At 47.7% G+C, this 15,201-nt stretch overlaps 1 protein-coding gene across 4 annotated transcripts in view; it reads right to left on the bottom strand.

The window, feature by feature from the left end:
* LOC139335581 (protein bicaudal D homolog 2-like) overlaps nt 1–15,201 on the bottom strand; it is a 42,642-nt gene that overhangs the window by 10,071 nt on the left and 17,370 nt on the right. For all 4 annotated transcript variants that reach the window (XM_070969244.1, XM_070969242.1, XM_070969245.1 and 1 more), the window contains exons 2-9: nt 14,772–14,984; nt 6,002–6,154; nt 4,933–5,147; nt 4,592–4,832; nt 2,615–2,872; nt 2,286–2,489; nt 1,620–2,168; nt 914–1,065 (exon numbers count right to left, since the gene is read on the bottom strand). In XM_070969244.1, coding sequence (XP_070825345.1) covers nt 914–1,065; nt 1,620–2,168; nt 2,286–2,489; nt 2,615–2,872; nt 4,592–4,832; nt 4,933–5,147; nt 6,002–6,154; nt 14,772–14,984 — 1,985 coding nt within the window. The remainder of the gene's footprint in view (nt 1–913; nt 1,066–1,619; nt 2,169–2,285; nt 2,490–2,614; nt 2,873–4,591; nt 4,833–4,932; nt 5,148–6,001; nt 6,155–14,771; nt 14,985–15,201) is intronic.

Below are 15,201 nucleotides of genomic sequence, written 5' to 3'. Positions count from 1 at the left end.
AAGGCGACTCAAAAAGTGAGTTGAGCAGCACCTACCATGGAATCACTATAATCACATCTAAAAACACGCCCATACAGGTGAACTCACGCTCATTTTCTTTCTTCTGTTCTCAATATGAATGCACACACACACCCAAATAAACAAACAAGCAGTGTGTGAGCACTTAGTATGCTATGTATTTAGCGGTGAATGTGTAATCCAGACCAAGATGAGGTGGGATTATGCACAGAACCTTTGACCGGCTTCTCTGCAGAATCAGAAAAGATTAGGTAGTGTGTCAGCCCATCTGACACACACACACACACACACACACACACACACACACACACACACACACACACACACACACACACACACACACACACACACACAATCACTGGTCAAAAACACTACTTTAAGTGACATATTTAAAGGATACCCAGATTAGATACCTTCTGTGTTTTCAGCCTGTATCAGTGCCAGAATGCTGTCCTGACCGCAATTCTCAAAAACAAACATGTCCTTAAACATGTCATGTTGCAATAATACCAGAGACATCGCCAACATGTGGTAAACATGGATTACATGATGATAATGATCTCATGTTAAGATTACCTGGTTATATTACGTATAGTCTGGTATGGTGCATGTGCAATAGTTTAAAAACCTGATGTTACTGCTGCCTCTTCAAGCTTATCTACAGCAGCACTGCACACCAGCGCCGTTTGGGATTCACGCCAAACCATGCGGTAAAACAACAACGGCTGCTTATGGGACAATTTCCTCTGGAAACAGAAAGTGGGCAAACATTTTGTGAGCTCAGGGCTGTATGTCAGATAAATGCTTTTGTGTTTAATTTGTGCATCGGAAGAGAGGGTGAGTGGGACATATTTTTCCGCGACGGCCTCTGAGCAGAAGACGGCGTGTTTCTTACCGTGTGGCGAACATGGCGCGCAGAGAGGAGAAGGTGGCGGCGTCTTCCTTCAGGGCTTTGAGCTCATTCCTCAGTTTCATCATGGTCTCGGTCACCATGGCCTTTTCGTTCTCATACTTGCTCTTCAGATTGGCCAGAGCGACTTCAGCTGTCTGCAGGGCGGGCGAGAGGAACAAAAGGGTTAGAGCAGCTGGAAGGCGTCGGGGGTGTACTTCCTGTCACAAGAAGCCTGTTAATATGGACCATATGACCTATTTTTTTTCTGTTTCTCACGTCATTATGGCAGCCCAGTGGTCTGTAGCTGCTATTGTTAGCTGCTGGTTTAAGAACCATAGGTGTGTTTTTTACAAGGGGCTTTCATGTCTGTGTTCTCATGGTCACCACACACACACTTTAAAGGGCCCCCAGAGCAACTGCACACACACATCTCTGGGTTATGGTTCTTTGTACTTCGGAGGGCTCCTCTCCCATCCCATCCCACCACACAGATACTCTGGACAGCTGACATCATGAGGCTGCTGGCTCCACCAGTGTTTGTTATAGATCTTGTCTGCAACGCATTTGTTGCAACAGCTGAGCAGACCTGAAATAGCTGACACCCTCTTCTTCTGTTTCTGTCCTTCAAGTGAAAATTGACAAATGTGGCGATAACCAGTCAGTTAAACAGACATCCCGAGTGCACAAAAGACAGAAGGGATCGACCGACCTGCTTGTTGGCCTTGAGGACGGTCCTCAGGGTTGCAATCTGCTCCCTCTTGGTGCTGAGGAGGGATTTCAGTTTGAGGATCTCCTCCATGCAGGCTTCCTTGTCCTTGTCGGCCACAGTGCCCAGCTCCAGAGAGGCCACCCTCTGGCGCGACAGCTCTGTGGTGCGGTCCACGGCCAGCTGCAGGTGCTTGATCTGGTCTCTGATGATGGCCACCAGATTATAGATGTTCATGGGCTCGCGGCGGTGGTCAGACACAGGAGAAGGCAGAGAGGAGACCGGTGAAGGGGCTCCGTCGCTTAGGTCGGCCTTGCCAGGCTCAGGGAAGAGGCCCTTGGTGAGCAGGATGGGAGAGCGGCGGCCTCGGCCCTCTGGGCTGCTCCGACCGCCCTTGCCCTCCTTGTAGAAGTCGAGCATGACGCGGTTGGGTGTCTCGTTGTTGCACATGCAGACGTGGTTGTAGAGGGTGGCCAGTTCTTCGCTGAAGGTGACCAGCTCGTCCTGAGCCACACTCAGACTGCCCTGGGACTCGCCTGCCACATCGCTCAGCTGAGGGCACAGAGAGAAATGCGTCAGTGAGGCACCTTTTTGTCTTAGAGAGTTTATAGAAGCACCAAATCAATCAAGCAGATTAATCAGAATGTCAGTAAAAGAACAACATGTCACCTTGCGCAGCTCCTTCTCTAGCTTCGCCTTCTGCTCTCTCTCCATGTGACTCGACCTCTCCAGCGTGGCCAGCTTCTCTCCCAGTGTCGTGACGTCGTTCTCCAGACGGGTGCGCTCCTCTTCGTAACGTGACTGACAGGTCTGGTATTCTGCCTTCAGCGTCTTCAGTTCCTCCTTTAGCTCTCCCGCCTCGGACACAGCAACCTAGCAAAGCAAGATCAATGGTGGAGAATATTTAAAAGTGGAGTACAAATGAAGGCAATGTGTACTCTAAGACGTTTAATCTGGCATTTCGTCACATCTACCCTCAATTATAAGACGACAGCTACCTTGTACTTGCACTCCAGAATTTCAGGTCCATTGATGTCCACCTCGTAGTAGTCTCCGTCTTCATGGCTGTCACGTTCTTTCTCGTTGTCCAGGGCGGACTGGCGCTCCTTGCTGGCCTGGAGCTTGCGGATGGCGTTGAGGTTCTCCGTCAGACGATTCACCTTCTCCTGATGCTCTGACAGAGCGCCGTTAGCCTGCTCTAGCTGTTTCTGGGAGTCCTGCAGGGTGGACAGCAGGTTGACCTTCTCACGCTCCATCTGAGGGGAGACGCAAAGAGCAATAAGACGCAAGGTCATTATACTGTGTATCTATAATGAAAGTACAGTACTCTCAGCTTATCGCACACATGTCGCTTCACATTTGGATTTCTCGGTAACTTGATGATGTGAATGATTCTTGCTTTTAAAACAGATCATATTAAATCAGTGGATTATCTGTCATGTGGTAACTCTACCCACTATCAGGCTTGTGTTGCCAAGGTATGTGAGGCTCATTGCCCAGTAGCCCAGCATCAGAGTCAAGATGACCTTGACAATTTGCTGGCCTGGGTTCAGCTCAGTGCTGGCAGGGACCCTGGGCGGGTCGTCTTACATGCATGCACACAGCTGTGCTGATATAAGCACGGAGCTATTTCAGAAGCTGATCTGTAAATAATATAGAAGCACCACAGTCCTGCTCAGCTGCATACATTTTTTATTAGAGCGGAATATATAATGATGATTAATTTCAAAAGAAGATGGAGCGTTTGGTTAAGATGGCTTGTCATGTTGAGGAGCACCCTATTCGACATTCCTTTATATCACATACGACGTGTTAAAATGCAAAGTGTGAACACATGAAACTGTGCAATGAATGATGCATTTCACATAACACATTTAATGTTCAAGCAAGTCAGTGCTGACACTTTCGCTTTCACATATTACAACATTGCTTACATTTGGAGGAGGGGTTGTTTGCTGCTAACACCATCCTGCTCCTGCAGAATCCATATTGGATGTTGGTATAGACTGCTGGGGACTAACAGGGTGATTGATACCCAAGCAGCGGATGTCTATTGTTGATCATTGAGAGCCTAATCAATAGAATGAGATAATGCAGGGGAGCAACGAATGACTACAGGAAGCTTTCTGTTTCCTCTGCTCTGATTCCTGCCTGGAATTTGTGGCATGAGCTCGCGAGAGGCCTCAGCAGAAAGTACGACCTGCTGCTGGGTGACATCAAACATGGCGCTTTGTCACAGCCCGCCAGATCCGCCGGAGTGGTCAGGTTACAATCCAGAACCGGTGGCTGGCATTGAGGTAACTTCTGGGTCACACATTAATCCAGCAACCGTGTTTGTGTTTGATGAGGGAGAAAAAGAAAAACCTTAATCCCTTGAACCTAAAAACAATTATTATCCACAGGTTCACAGTGCTTGCTGGTAACCATGGCGCCCAGTCAGGCGTGGCCTTGGGACTCATGGGGAGATGAGCGAGCAGATGGCAGGGTCTGCTGGTGCCACCACCCGCTGCCTCGCAGCCCACCGGAGCCTGAAGGGTATGTGTGTGTCTCCCTGGATTAACTTTGCTGGGAGGGGATTTAGATCGGTGCAGCAGCCGGGGTCAGGATCTGGCCCAGGCGGGCTCCACTGACTCACTCCCTCTTTGAGACACCTCCACCCTACTTAAATACATAGTTCTGCACTCTTGAGTTATTTTCTGGTAACTACTGTGTAGTTTGTTTTGAGGACAGCGCAGTATTTGTAGGCTGTGACAAACCATAATTAGGTTAGAAAATAAGCAGACACATATCACCAATTGAAACTCTTGAGAAAATCCTGCTGAAACAATTACAGCATAATCTGTGAAAGCAGTCTGCTCTTGGGCATCCACTTCATCGATGGCTTGTCTGTAGAATATTTACTGGAGCTGGATCGCAGTGGTCAGCGATACACTCTGCTCTTAACAATCAGTGCTTTCAGTTGATGATGAACAAACCTGCATCAGCTGCTGCTTGAGTTTCTGGATCTCCGAGATGTTGAGCTCGCTCAGCAGGTCGTCCACGAGGCTGGGCGCGGGGTGGAACAGCTCCTCCTTCTTGGGCACGGAGTTGTCGTAGGTGATGGCGTTGGCCAGTTTGGTGAAGCCGTTCTCATATCCGTGGAGAGCCTCGTCGTTGTTCGGCTCGGTGGCGGCGTCGTCGCTGAACTTGAGACCGTCCAGGGAGATGCTAAGAGGGCTGAGGGGGAAAAGGCGAGGACAGTGAGTCATCTAGTGCTCTTAACTGGGAATGCCGAGGCCCTCTGAGCCCCTTGTTTGTGTTCTTTTCTTTTTTTCACCTGTGATACAGAGTGTCTCCGATGCTCATGTAGTGGGACAGCTCTTTCCTCAGGGAGGCTTTCAGCTCACGCTCAGTCTTGATGGTCTCCAGGGCCTCGCCTAGCTGGCGCTCGGCAATCTCCTTCAGCCGGATGGCATCCTCCAGCTGGCTGTTGAGGAACTGAGTGTCCTCCTCCAGACGACGGATCTCATGCTTCAAACCCTCAAACTCCACCTGGACAAAGGAGGAGAGGCAAGACCACGAATGAGTGTTGAGCTGACAGAGATAAATGCAGCTAGATGCAGCTCCGACAGAAATGAACTGGTTCATGTGTGGCAAACCAGCTGGATCAAAAAGAATGAAATCATTCAAGATAATGTTAATTCTAAACATATCCATTTAATTTCCCTTTCTAATTAGTCTTAAGTTAATTGGATTTGGGAATCCTTTTTATGCTGGATGTCTATAAAAATGGGTGCCGCTTTGTTTCATGCCGTCGGTGATGAGTGTAGAAAACATAATCCAAGATGACAAGCGCCTATGGAGAGAATTAACAGCTCAGGGATAAAAGCCAGCATTAGAAGGAAATATCCTCCTTAGAAATTCAGCTGTTTTATGTTTGCAGATGCGCAAAGAGGATTTTTTTTCCTTTCCACTTATTTGACTGAACCCAGGAAGTGTGTTTTCTACCAGGAAGTGTGAGAATCTTAGGTCTCAAGCCGTTGAAGAATCTCACTTTTACAAGCAGGCGGTAGCTCCAGGCATTCGAGAAAAAACAAATGCAGCTGCTTATCTCCTTGCTGCTTGTATTATCGTAATCAAATCAGAAAATTAAAGCGCTCGTGTGTCTTTTGGCAGCCTAATCAGTACAAGAAGGAGACAGACAGAAATGGTGTCTGCGAGGTGGAGGGCCTGTAGGACTACAAAGATGCTGTAAGATAGCTAATAAAAAACTTGGACTAGACGCCTGAAACTACCAGTTTTATTAAGCCAAACTAAGACAGTGTGATGATAACCAGCAGCGAAGGCAAATTTACCAAGAAGGCCTCTCCTTCTTATTAAGGGCTGCAGCCCTACTCCATCCTCACCTGGCTCTGCTTGAGCACGGACACCTGCTTCTGCAGCGAGATGTTCTCCTCCTCCAGCTCGGTGTAGTCCTGCAGCAGGCGAGCCTCGAGGAACTTGTACTCCTTGATGTCGTCGCGCAGCTGATTCCTCTGGAGCTCCACCATCTGGCTGTTCTGTAGGGCCAACAGAGGAGGAGAAGAGGAAGAGCTGTCAGTGACCAGTATTTTATCTCGTGGGAGACGGTGATTGATTGGATATCGTTGCTTTAGTGTAACTGTTCGTGTCACGTTGGCTCTTTAACACTCTAAATCTCGCTAGATAAGAAATGGCTCCCATCTGGCCAAACCCGTCGTAAGTGTGCGTTTGGTGTGTGTGCCTGTTCATGTTTGAGAGGGAGGTGCCAGGTGTCTCTCCGGGCAGTGGGCCACAAGTGTGCCTGCCTGCCAGCTCTGATGGCACCAAAGAGTCTGAAGCCTACTTATCTCTCTCATTGAAACAGGCATTCAATGGCAATGGGCTAATTTTCTAAAGAGGAGCTAGATTAGCCTATACAAGAGGACACAAGGACTAATCAGTGCAATTGAATTGAACTGGAAGTTGTAGACATCAAAAAAATGTTTCCAATTTTGACCATTTTTAGATAAAATCTGCTAATGCTGCCACAGGTAATGCACAAAAAATGTTAATATGGTGTTTCCTAAGCAGTCGTTACAAGCTAGCGCTAGCATTTGAAGTATAGTACAAGTGCTACTGCTGCTTAGGAAAGACATCATGAATTATACAAAGGTTAGATATCTTAGAGACATGCCCCCACCCCCACCCCACCTGAAGGATCTGATCAGCTCTACTGAGCCACCTGTCCTTTACCACCTCATCTACCGCCTTGTTTAACCCTCCATCCGCTTCATCCAAGGTTTACCACTGCCCTCCCACCCCTGCTGATTGGCTCCTCCCAAAACATAAGAGCCCCATGGGACATTTGGGTGGGGGACATCTTAGCTGGCAGTTCTGAGAGACACAGATAAAAGCTATGAAGTAAGGGGATACTCACTGAAGGAGGGTGGGCCTCACTCTTTTTCTATTCAATAAATGAGCGTGCACATATAGAGAAAGGTGGTGGTGGTGGTGGTGGTGGTGGTGGTGGGGGGCACTTTGAAATTGATCTCTGTGTTCAGCACTGTCTGAACTGACCTTGAATGTTCATGTGTGCAAGCGAGCATGTCGCTTTTAGTGTCCAGGTGAATGCAGTGCATCTTTCTGTCTGCATGGATTTGATGCCAAAGCTTCAACTCACACACTCACACTCACTCACACACACACACACACACACACACACACACACACACACACACACACACACACACACACACACACACACACACACACACACACACACACACACACACAGCTCCTGAACAGATGCGGATTGTGTGCATATTTCCGTGTGTGCGAGGCAGTAAGAGAAGTTTGCGTGTCTATAATATGGTTAGGACTTGCAGGTGTGTGGGTTTGTGCCTGTGTCTCTCAGGAGAGTTGGCAGAGATTACCCAATACCAGAGGGACAATTAGCCTCCCAATCCCTTACCAGGTGGCCCCTTCCTCTCACGCCGTCACCATGTTGGCCGCGTCACAATCCCTGCTCTCGGATCATTTCGGTGACCGGAGGAAGTCAGGCCTGAGAGGCTTTCACTTGCGGGCTTTCTCACATCACCGCTGCCCTGAGACCGAACATGTCTTTTAATAACTAGATCATTAGTTTGATCCCCTTAACGGTCATGTGCTCGGATCCCTTTAAAGACCATTTCCTTCTCACATACTATCTGTGCTATTTATAACCGAGTATGGTATTATTAGTAATGGAAAACTACAATTCAGGCTCCCAAATATCTAATGTGACTCAGGAGACTCTCTCAACTAAAAACAATTTGTTTTTGTTACTCTCTTTGTAATTCAAATCTTGTCTTCCCGAGAGAGGAATTCACTGACTAAAATGATGCCGCTAAATCCCCACTGATGAAGAGTACATGCTCCTCGTTTGCTCAGTGTAATAATTAATCACTGTGTGCGGGGCTGAGTGGAGGCTGACGTTTGAAGGGGCATTAATATTCATGGAGTTTTTGCGCATGTCTAATGAGCGTGGGTGTTTGCTGTGCGAAAGCCCCGATGTTGCACGACTGCATTATGCATGAGCTTACAATACAGATCAGTCCTGCTGCTAAGCCTCTGTGACTTCTGAGAGGGAGCCGAATTCAAGCGAAAATGAAAAAAAAAAAAAGCTGGACTCACTCAAATCATCGGCAGATCCAGATACTCTAGTTGTGTCACACACATTATAGACAATTATTCCATAAAGACCTTCAACATTATCATTGCGCTGCGGGAGTAATCACCTGTTTTTTACTCAACAAAGCTGCAGCAGCTGGTTGTTCAGGCCTTTTCCTGGCCAGGGTTATGTGCCTCAGCTGGAGGGTCAGTGCTGTTTGGTCCCACTGAATACAGGGCACCACTGAACCTGATTAAAGTGTTGACCTTTCACCCTGCTTCCACATCCTCTGCCACACTCAACCCCTCAGAGATTGGGGGCGGGGGTGGGGGTGGGGGGGGTCCCACTGCCCTACTGCCTGACAGAAGTTGATTTGAGTAAACTCATCAGGGTTAGCAGTGGCCATGTGCGCCCCTGCTAGAAAGTGTGAATAACATTAAATCATATGAGCACCACATGGTGCTCGTGTGATTGTGTGTGCGTGTGTGTGTTGACACACTGCAGCGAAGGCCATCTGAGGTGCCACCAACAGAGAGCTTACCAGTGAGAAGCCTTTGACTATGTGTGGTTAGTGACGACCCCCCGCCTGCTGCGCTGTCACTACATGTGACGTCTGGGCAGCTGCCGGAATACGCCCACACACCACACACATGCAGGCGAATGTGTCACTTCCAAGCAAGGTGGGTGGCAGTAAAAGCATCAAGTTGTACAGCCCTACCATAAACTCGCAGGATAGGCGTGGTGTATTAGATAGCCCTTTGACGAATGGTGCCTGCATGTGTTGTGGAAATGCATGATAAAGCATATTGTGTCTGGGTCATACAGTGCTGCAAAATGTCACCAGAGCTCACATTTCTGCGGGTCAGAGGTTCCTTCCAGCTGTACCGTACGAGCTCTCTCACTTTCAACTCTGCAGCTTTCTTTTCTCCATTAAACTGCTTTTGACAGCATGGCGGGGCTGAGCCTGCTTATATCTCACTAAAGCTCCGAGTAATTTCTCACTGCGTTTGAGCTGCTGCCACAGAGGCAAAGTTTCAGGCTTAACACAAGTGTAGATTAGGAATGTTTTAATGCTTTGTTAAAGGCTCTGTTCTGTTCTTAATAACTCCAGAGAGGCCAGCTTGCATTTCTGCAAAATCCATATTTACTAGCTTCTACTCGCCGGTTTGGTTCCCTTGAAAGTGCAGACTCCCAGATGGCACAAGACTATAAATATATATTTTTAATCGTCTTTCTGCCTTTCTCTCTTTCACACTCACTCCACTGACCTCCATTTCACTCTCCATCCTGCTCACTTTGCACTTCAGTAAAATGCACTGGATTTTATGTTCCAAAACTACTATTCCTACGAAGTGCAGAGGAGCTCCCAGATGGTGTGACACCACGTGCAGGTCGATACTGTTTTTTTTACCCTCTTTCTCAGCGTCTCTTTCTGAAAGCACTGGCCTCAATTTTGCCATTTCACCGACATTACTGCTCTCATTCTTCCTGCCCCCACCTCCCCTCCCTCCTCTGACTGTGTCACTGTGCTTTTAGAGACCATGTATCAGTCACAGTTGAATTCCTTCCTCATACTGAGCTTTAGCTCCATCATACCTATCTGAGATGTGGACAGGGACAACCATGTTCATGTCTCTTTGCAGATCTCTAATGATATTGTGCTCAAGAGAGCTGATGAGAAAGCTTTTTATGTCCTGTAGGTTCTGCAGCACCTCAAGGTCACGTCAGCCCGAGTTAGATCCATCTCTACCAAGCCAAACCCACCCTTGGATTACCTTCCGGAGAGACGCGAAATGAATCACAGATGCAGTGCAGCTCACCCCTCCCCGTACGGCTTTAGACGGAGCAAAGGAATAATGAAGCTCAGGGGCCTATTGCTACTGTCAGAGTTGAGAATGTGGGTGAAAGCAGATCTGCTTTTATCCTCCTCTTCGCTGCGAGCAACTGTCATTCTATTCAGCCTACCCAGCCTCCGTTACGCCGAGAAAACACAGTCAAGGTCGCACTTCTCAACGACACAATCAAAAACTTGAGAAAGGAACCTTGCGGTGCATGGTTGATGGTACTTTGCCCAGTGTGTGACTGTTGAAAAGCCCACAGGGTGAAAGCGTTCTGCATGCACTTAACAGTGAATTAGGGGTTTTTGGGTCATTTGGACGAGAGAGAGAAATGTGCACGTGAGAAGGTTTACACCCATTAGTCAAAGTGAATGCGTAGGTCTGTTCGCATGTGTTGCTGATTTATTAGGATCCATCGATCGGGCATGGAAACCCTCTTTGGTGCTGCGAGCCTGGGGCTTTAATCAAGGAGGGCACACTTTCAGGGCTTCCACAAAGATGATACCAAAAGACAAGCATTATTAGGGATCAATGGCAAATCTTCTAAATGTATTTTGGAGACGCACCCCTCTTAAGGGCTAAAAATAGCCGTCAATCTGTGAGACATGTGGCTCATGAGGCAGTAAGCAAGATTAAGTGATGTTGGGTGCGTTGGCCAGCTAACCCAGATCACGTCTGGAGGCTTTACAGGAGGTTGTGGGTCACTCGTGACAGTGGAGTATCAATGGACGCAGGAAAAAACGGGAAATGAAACTGCCTTTTTTTTTTTTCTCCACACCACACACATTAGATCCCCCTGCCTGTCTATACCACCCCCTCCCGCCAACCAGCACAGGACAGGAGGTGATCTGTCTTGGCATTAATGTCACAAGAAATAACAAGGCGGTCGACATCGACATCCCAGAGCCCTGCAGGAGCCTTATTAGCCTCACGTCAGACGATAATGACGGGGAACAAAGAGCAAACCTCCTTGGCTCCTTTCACCTCTCAACCCTGACCTTTCAGTAATCGACGTAAAGCTTCAGCTCTGTTGTGACAACTGCGCTTCTGCTCTCGTGTCCATCTGCCGCACGATTCTGCCCCTGAAAACCCGCAGCCTCGCGCTCCAATTTCTTCTGATTGCAGCAGCAACAATGGGCTTCCTCTCTATGAGCTTCTGCCCTCTTCCGACCTTTAAAACTCATCCCATCAGTGTGGACACCTCCCTCTCTCAATCCCCCTCTTCTCTGTCTGGGGTTTATTTGAGCCAGTTGAAACAGCACTTAAATTAATGTTTGACCGCTACATCCACTGTGTCAATGAGCTGGAAAAACCAATCATGTTTAACATTTGACTGGCCTCCACATTATGGCAGAAGGGGCCAAAACGTTTGTGTCTGTGAGGGAGAAATGGTCTTATTTTAGGATGAAATCATCCCTAGTGATGCAAATGCAGACAGGAAGTACAGCGAGCAATCATGTGGTCATGCTGAGGAGGGAGCACGTTACGTATTCTCTGACTTTGAACAGAGAGTAAAGATAGACTGAAATAAACTACTAACATTTCTTGTTATCTCAATCTTTGAGTGATAATTGCCTACGAGGCAGGCAATGGGGATCCCCATTCTGCGAGGATAATGGCAGCCATCACTGAAGGCACATTCCTCTCAAGACATGAGATTGAATTTAATGAAGTCATGCCTATTAGAGAGCGCCTCCTTACAATGTTACTGGCTCTTTTGTGGGGGTTTAATCCTGTAGACTGCACCGTAACAGTGAAATATGTCTTATCTGTGCTTGGGGCCAACACTGGAGTCTTTGGCATGAGAGACTGCCTGGGAGGTTTAAATGTGACGCAAGCATTCAGCTGAAATGCTGTAACTAAGTGGTTGTGAATGAATCGGCCTGTATAGAGACAAAAAACGTTTTACACTGAGTGACGCTGCCAAATGGTGGAATTATGACATTATCTAGTGATTGACTTGTGAACAACACACAGTCAAATTGCATTTTGTATGCCTTTCTGGGGCCTTCTTTCAGCTGTACTGATGCCATGAAAGCTCTCAGCCTATATACAACTTTAGAGAGGAACCTTTTTGATACGCAGAGGCAAAGAAGAACCTTTCAACCGAACACAAACGGCAGCAGTTTCAGCCTGGCTGTCAGTTGCATTCCATGTTGAAATTGAGTCATTCAATCGTCCTCCTGACCCAATATGATTAGCCATGCCATCCCAGAAAAGCAGCACCGCCGACCACTGGTGGCGAATTTAAACCCTTCTCCTTCTCCAACGGATTTCAGGCTTTCTTCTCTTTCTTTCGTACCATTCTCACTGTCTCCTTCTCCCCCCCCTTTCTCTCTGCCTGAGCTTCTGGGCTAATTTGAAACCCAGGAGACAAAGGCCTCTTTCAGTCCCGTCGGTCTGGTCACAATGCCAGCCTCAGTGCCCAGGCTCCCTCCGTTTGACTGCCACATACACGCCTCCTAGCACCCACCAAAGTACCATCAGATGGGTGTCATTATCTCCCATACATGGGGCGATTTACACTCCAGCCCCTTTTATCTAGCCAATTAGAGCTGGCCTGGACCAATGGTGCAGCATCAGGGTGTTTATAATGGGAATGGCACCTGCAGAAAGGCCATCAGGCAGGCCACCAGTGCAGCACCAGTTACCAGATATGCAGCAAACAGCGTATTCCCCTGTCTCTCAAAATTTATTGTCAAGGTATAAGAAGTAAATAACCTCAGCTGGGAGATTCAGAGGCGTAACGTCTCTGTAGAAAGTCATCATGTTCAAGTTTGCTCTTGAACGTCTGCAGGCAGTAGATTTTTACACAGGGGAACTCCTGTTTTGTCTCAAAAACACGGTGAGGCACATCTGGCTTCCATAATGCCCAACTTATACCAACTTAGAGGCAGAGCTGAGCAGCAGCTGACCTAATTATAGTGAAATTTGGAGCTTTTTCCTGAACTTAAGTCGTTGTGAGGGACGTGCCATTTTAAAGTCTTTTTCACTAATCTCAGTAAGAAACACTGCTGACATCTGTCTCAAGCAGTGAGTCACAGAAACACAGCAGTGATTTCTGCAGCTGCTCGCCAAAGTCTTTTGACTCACTGAGGAAGAGAGCCCCTTTTCATCCCCCCCCCCCCTTTCAATTACACTGGAATTACCAACATGACCTGCAAAACAGCGGATCAGTGAAATCTGCTGTGCACAAGCACGGAAAGATTTGGAACGCTGATGGGTTTAACTGCCACAGAGAGAGAGCATTATACAGAGGGGAGAGAGGGGAGAGGCTGGAAATAAAAAAAGCTGTGCTGCATTGGTGCATGGGTGGAGAGGTACGCATGGAACAGGTAACACTGATCTGAAAGCTGAAACACAGTTGTGGTAAGAATCCCTGCACAAAATACTGATATGATGCAACAACGCAGAACATACTGAAAATAGAGGCCCTCCCTGCTTCAGTGTGTGATGTACGATGCACATCTGGAGCTCTCTCTGAGTGTCAATAAATCAAGTTAAATCAAGCACGAGTAGTCTGTTCCTTCCCTCCTTGTGAAACCAAACTCCTCAAACAAGTTGCTCCTTCAAACCCCCCTCTTTATCATTCTAGTGGGAGCCTCCCCTCTGCCCTGCTGTCAGATTCTGTTCATCTCTTTTCATCCCTTTATGTCTCCCTGTCTTTGTGTCAAACAGGCTTCCTCAAAGCTCCCGCCACCCCCCCCCCCCCCACCCCCCACCCCCCCAGCCAACCTGCACTGCTCTCCTGTTAATTCAATCCCCTCATCGCCGGCTCCATCACACAACATCACACATGCACGGCCATTGGCAAAGACACACAACCCACGCTCTGCACTAAACCGCATTCTTGTCTCCTCTAATGAGGTCAATTAGCTTTGACTCTATGTAAATGGAAACAGTGAAGGGGCCTGACATTGTCAAAAGTGGGGCGCAGACAATAAAGACTCGCATTATGATAGTTAGGGAAGGTTTGCTGGAATGTGTGAAGGGTATGCTCCGATATCGGGACGTGGCTTCACCCAAACAGATTTTGGCTAACATGCTGGTAAAGGGCTTGTCTGAATTGAGTTTTTATAATGAGCCATGTCACTAATTACCACAGCTGGGGCAACAGGTTAAGCATTATTGTCATGCAACGGTTCACACAAACTTAAGACATTAATTTAATAACTACTCATGTAGGATCACGCCATCCTTGGCGATAGAGCACCTTTCCCATGGGCTCAGTTTTTTTCTTCCATCTGTAATTATACCTCCACCCTGCATCACAGTAAGGGCGGAGGACATCACACGAGGCTTGAAGCTAAGGTGTTGCTTCAGTCAGCCTGGTCTCTGTCCTCCTGCCGCTACAGTTAGAATTAGTCTTGTCTATGCACGTCAAGAACACATCAGTCGCTGACTCTGTGATCACACCCTAAATAATACAGGCTTTGACGGCGACTTTCAAAGTATCAGAGGTAAACGATTGTAAGAGCAGTAATTACACAGCTCTCCGTCTTGGCCTTCAGCCTCTGAGAGGACAACTCCTCTGCCTCTTTGCTTAAAACGCGATTCTTTGCAGCCAATAGAAAGTAATAAAAGCTCTACGATGCAGTGTCCTCTGGTGAACCTCTTGTGTTGATGTTACAAACATACATGGATCGTTTTGGATGCGTCCCCCCCCCCCCCCCCCCCCCCCGTTCTTACCTCTCTCATCTCTTGGGTGATGGTGTTCAGGCGTTCGTTCTCAGACTGGGTGTTGGTGAGGATGTTGCGCGTCTGGCGGAGCTCGTTCTGCAGTTCCAGGACCCTCTGCTCGTAGTAGGCCTCCTTACAGGCCGACTCCTGGATAAGAGACTCCTCACGGCTCTCTCCATCCGCTGCCACCTTCCTGTGGTTGGAGTAGGCTTGTCCAAAGGCCTGGAGACACAGTAAAGGAGGAAACAGGCTGTTGGTTAGAAGCCATGGAGTTAAAAAATATGGGAGGATTAGTTGTTAATTTATTGTTAATACTATTACCAAACTAGAGATGTGTGTAAATGAGCGGATGAAGCATTAACTGGATATTAAAATTTTGGATTGACAAAGGTTTTACTTTGTGATTCAGCCATTTTAAAGTGACATTAATCCCTACTGG

Source organism: Chaetodon trifascialis, chromosome 8 (genome assembly GCF_039877785.1).
Source record: "Chaetodon trifascialis isolate fChaTrf1 chromosome 8, fChaTrf1.hap1, whole genome shotgun sequence".
In the NCBI taxonomy this organism is placed as follows: Eukaryota; Metazoa; Chordata; class Actinopteri; order Chaetodontiformes; family Chaetodontidae; genus Chaetodon; species Chaetodon trifascialis.
The sequence above is the reverse complement of the archived record's forward strand: the minus strand, read 5'-3'. Positions and strand labels throughout refer to the sequence as shown.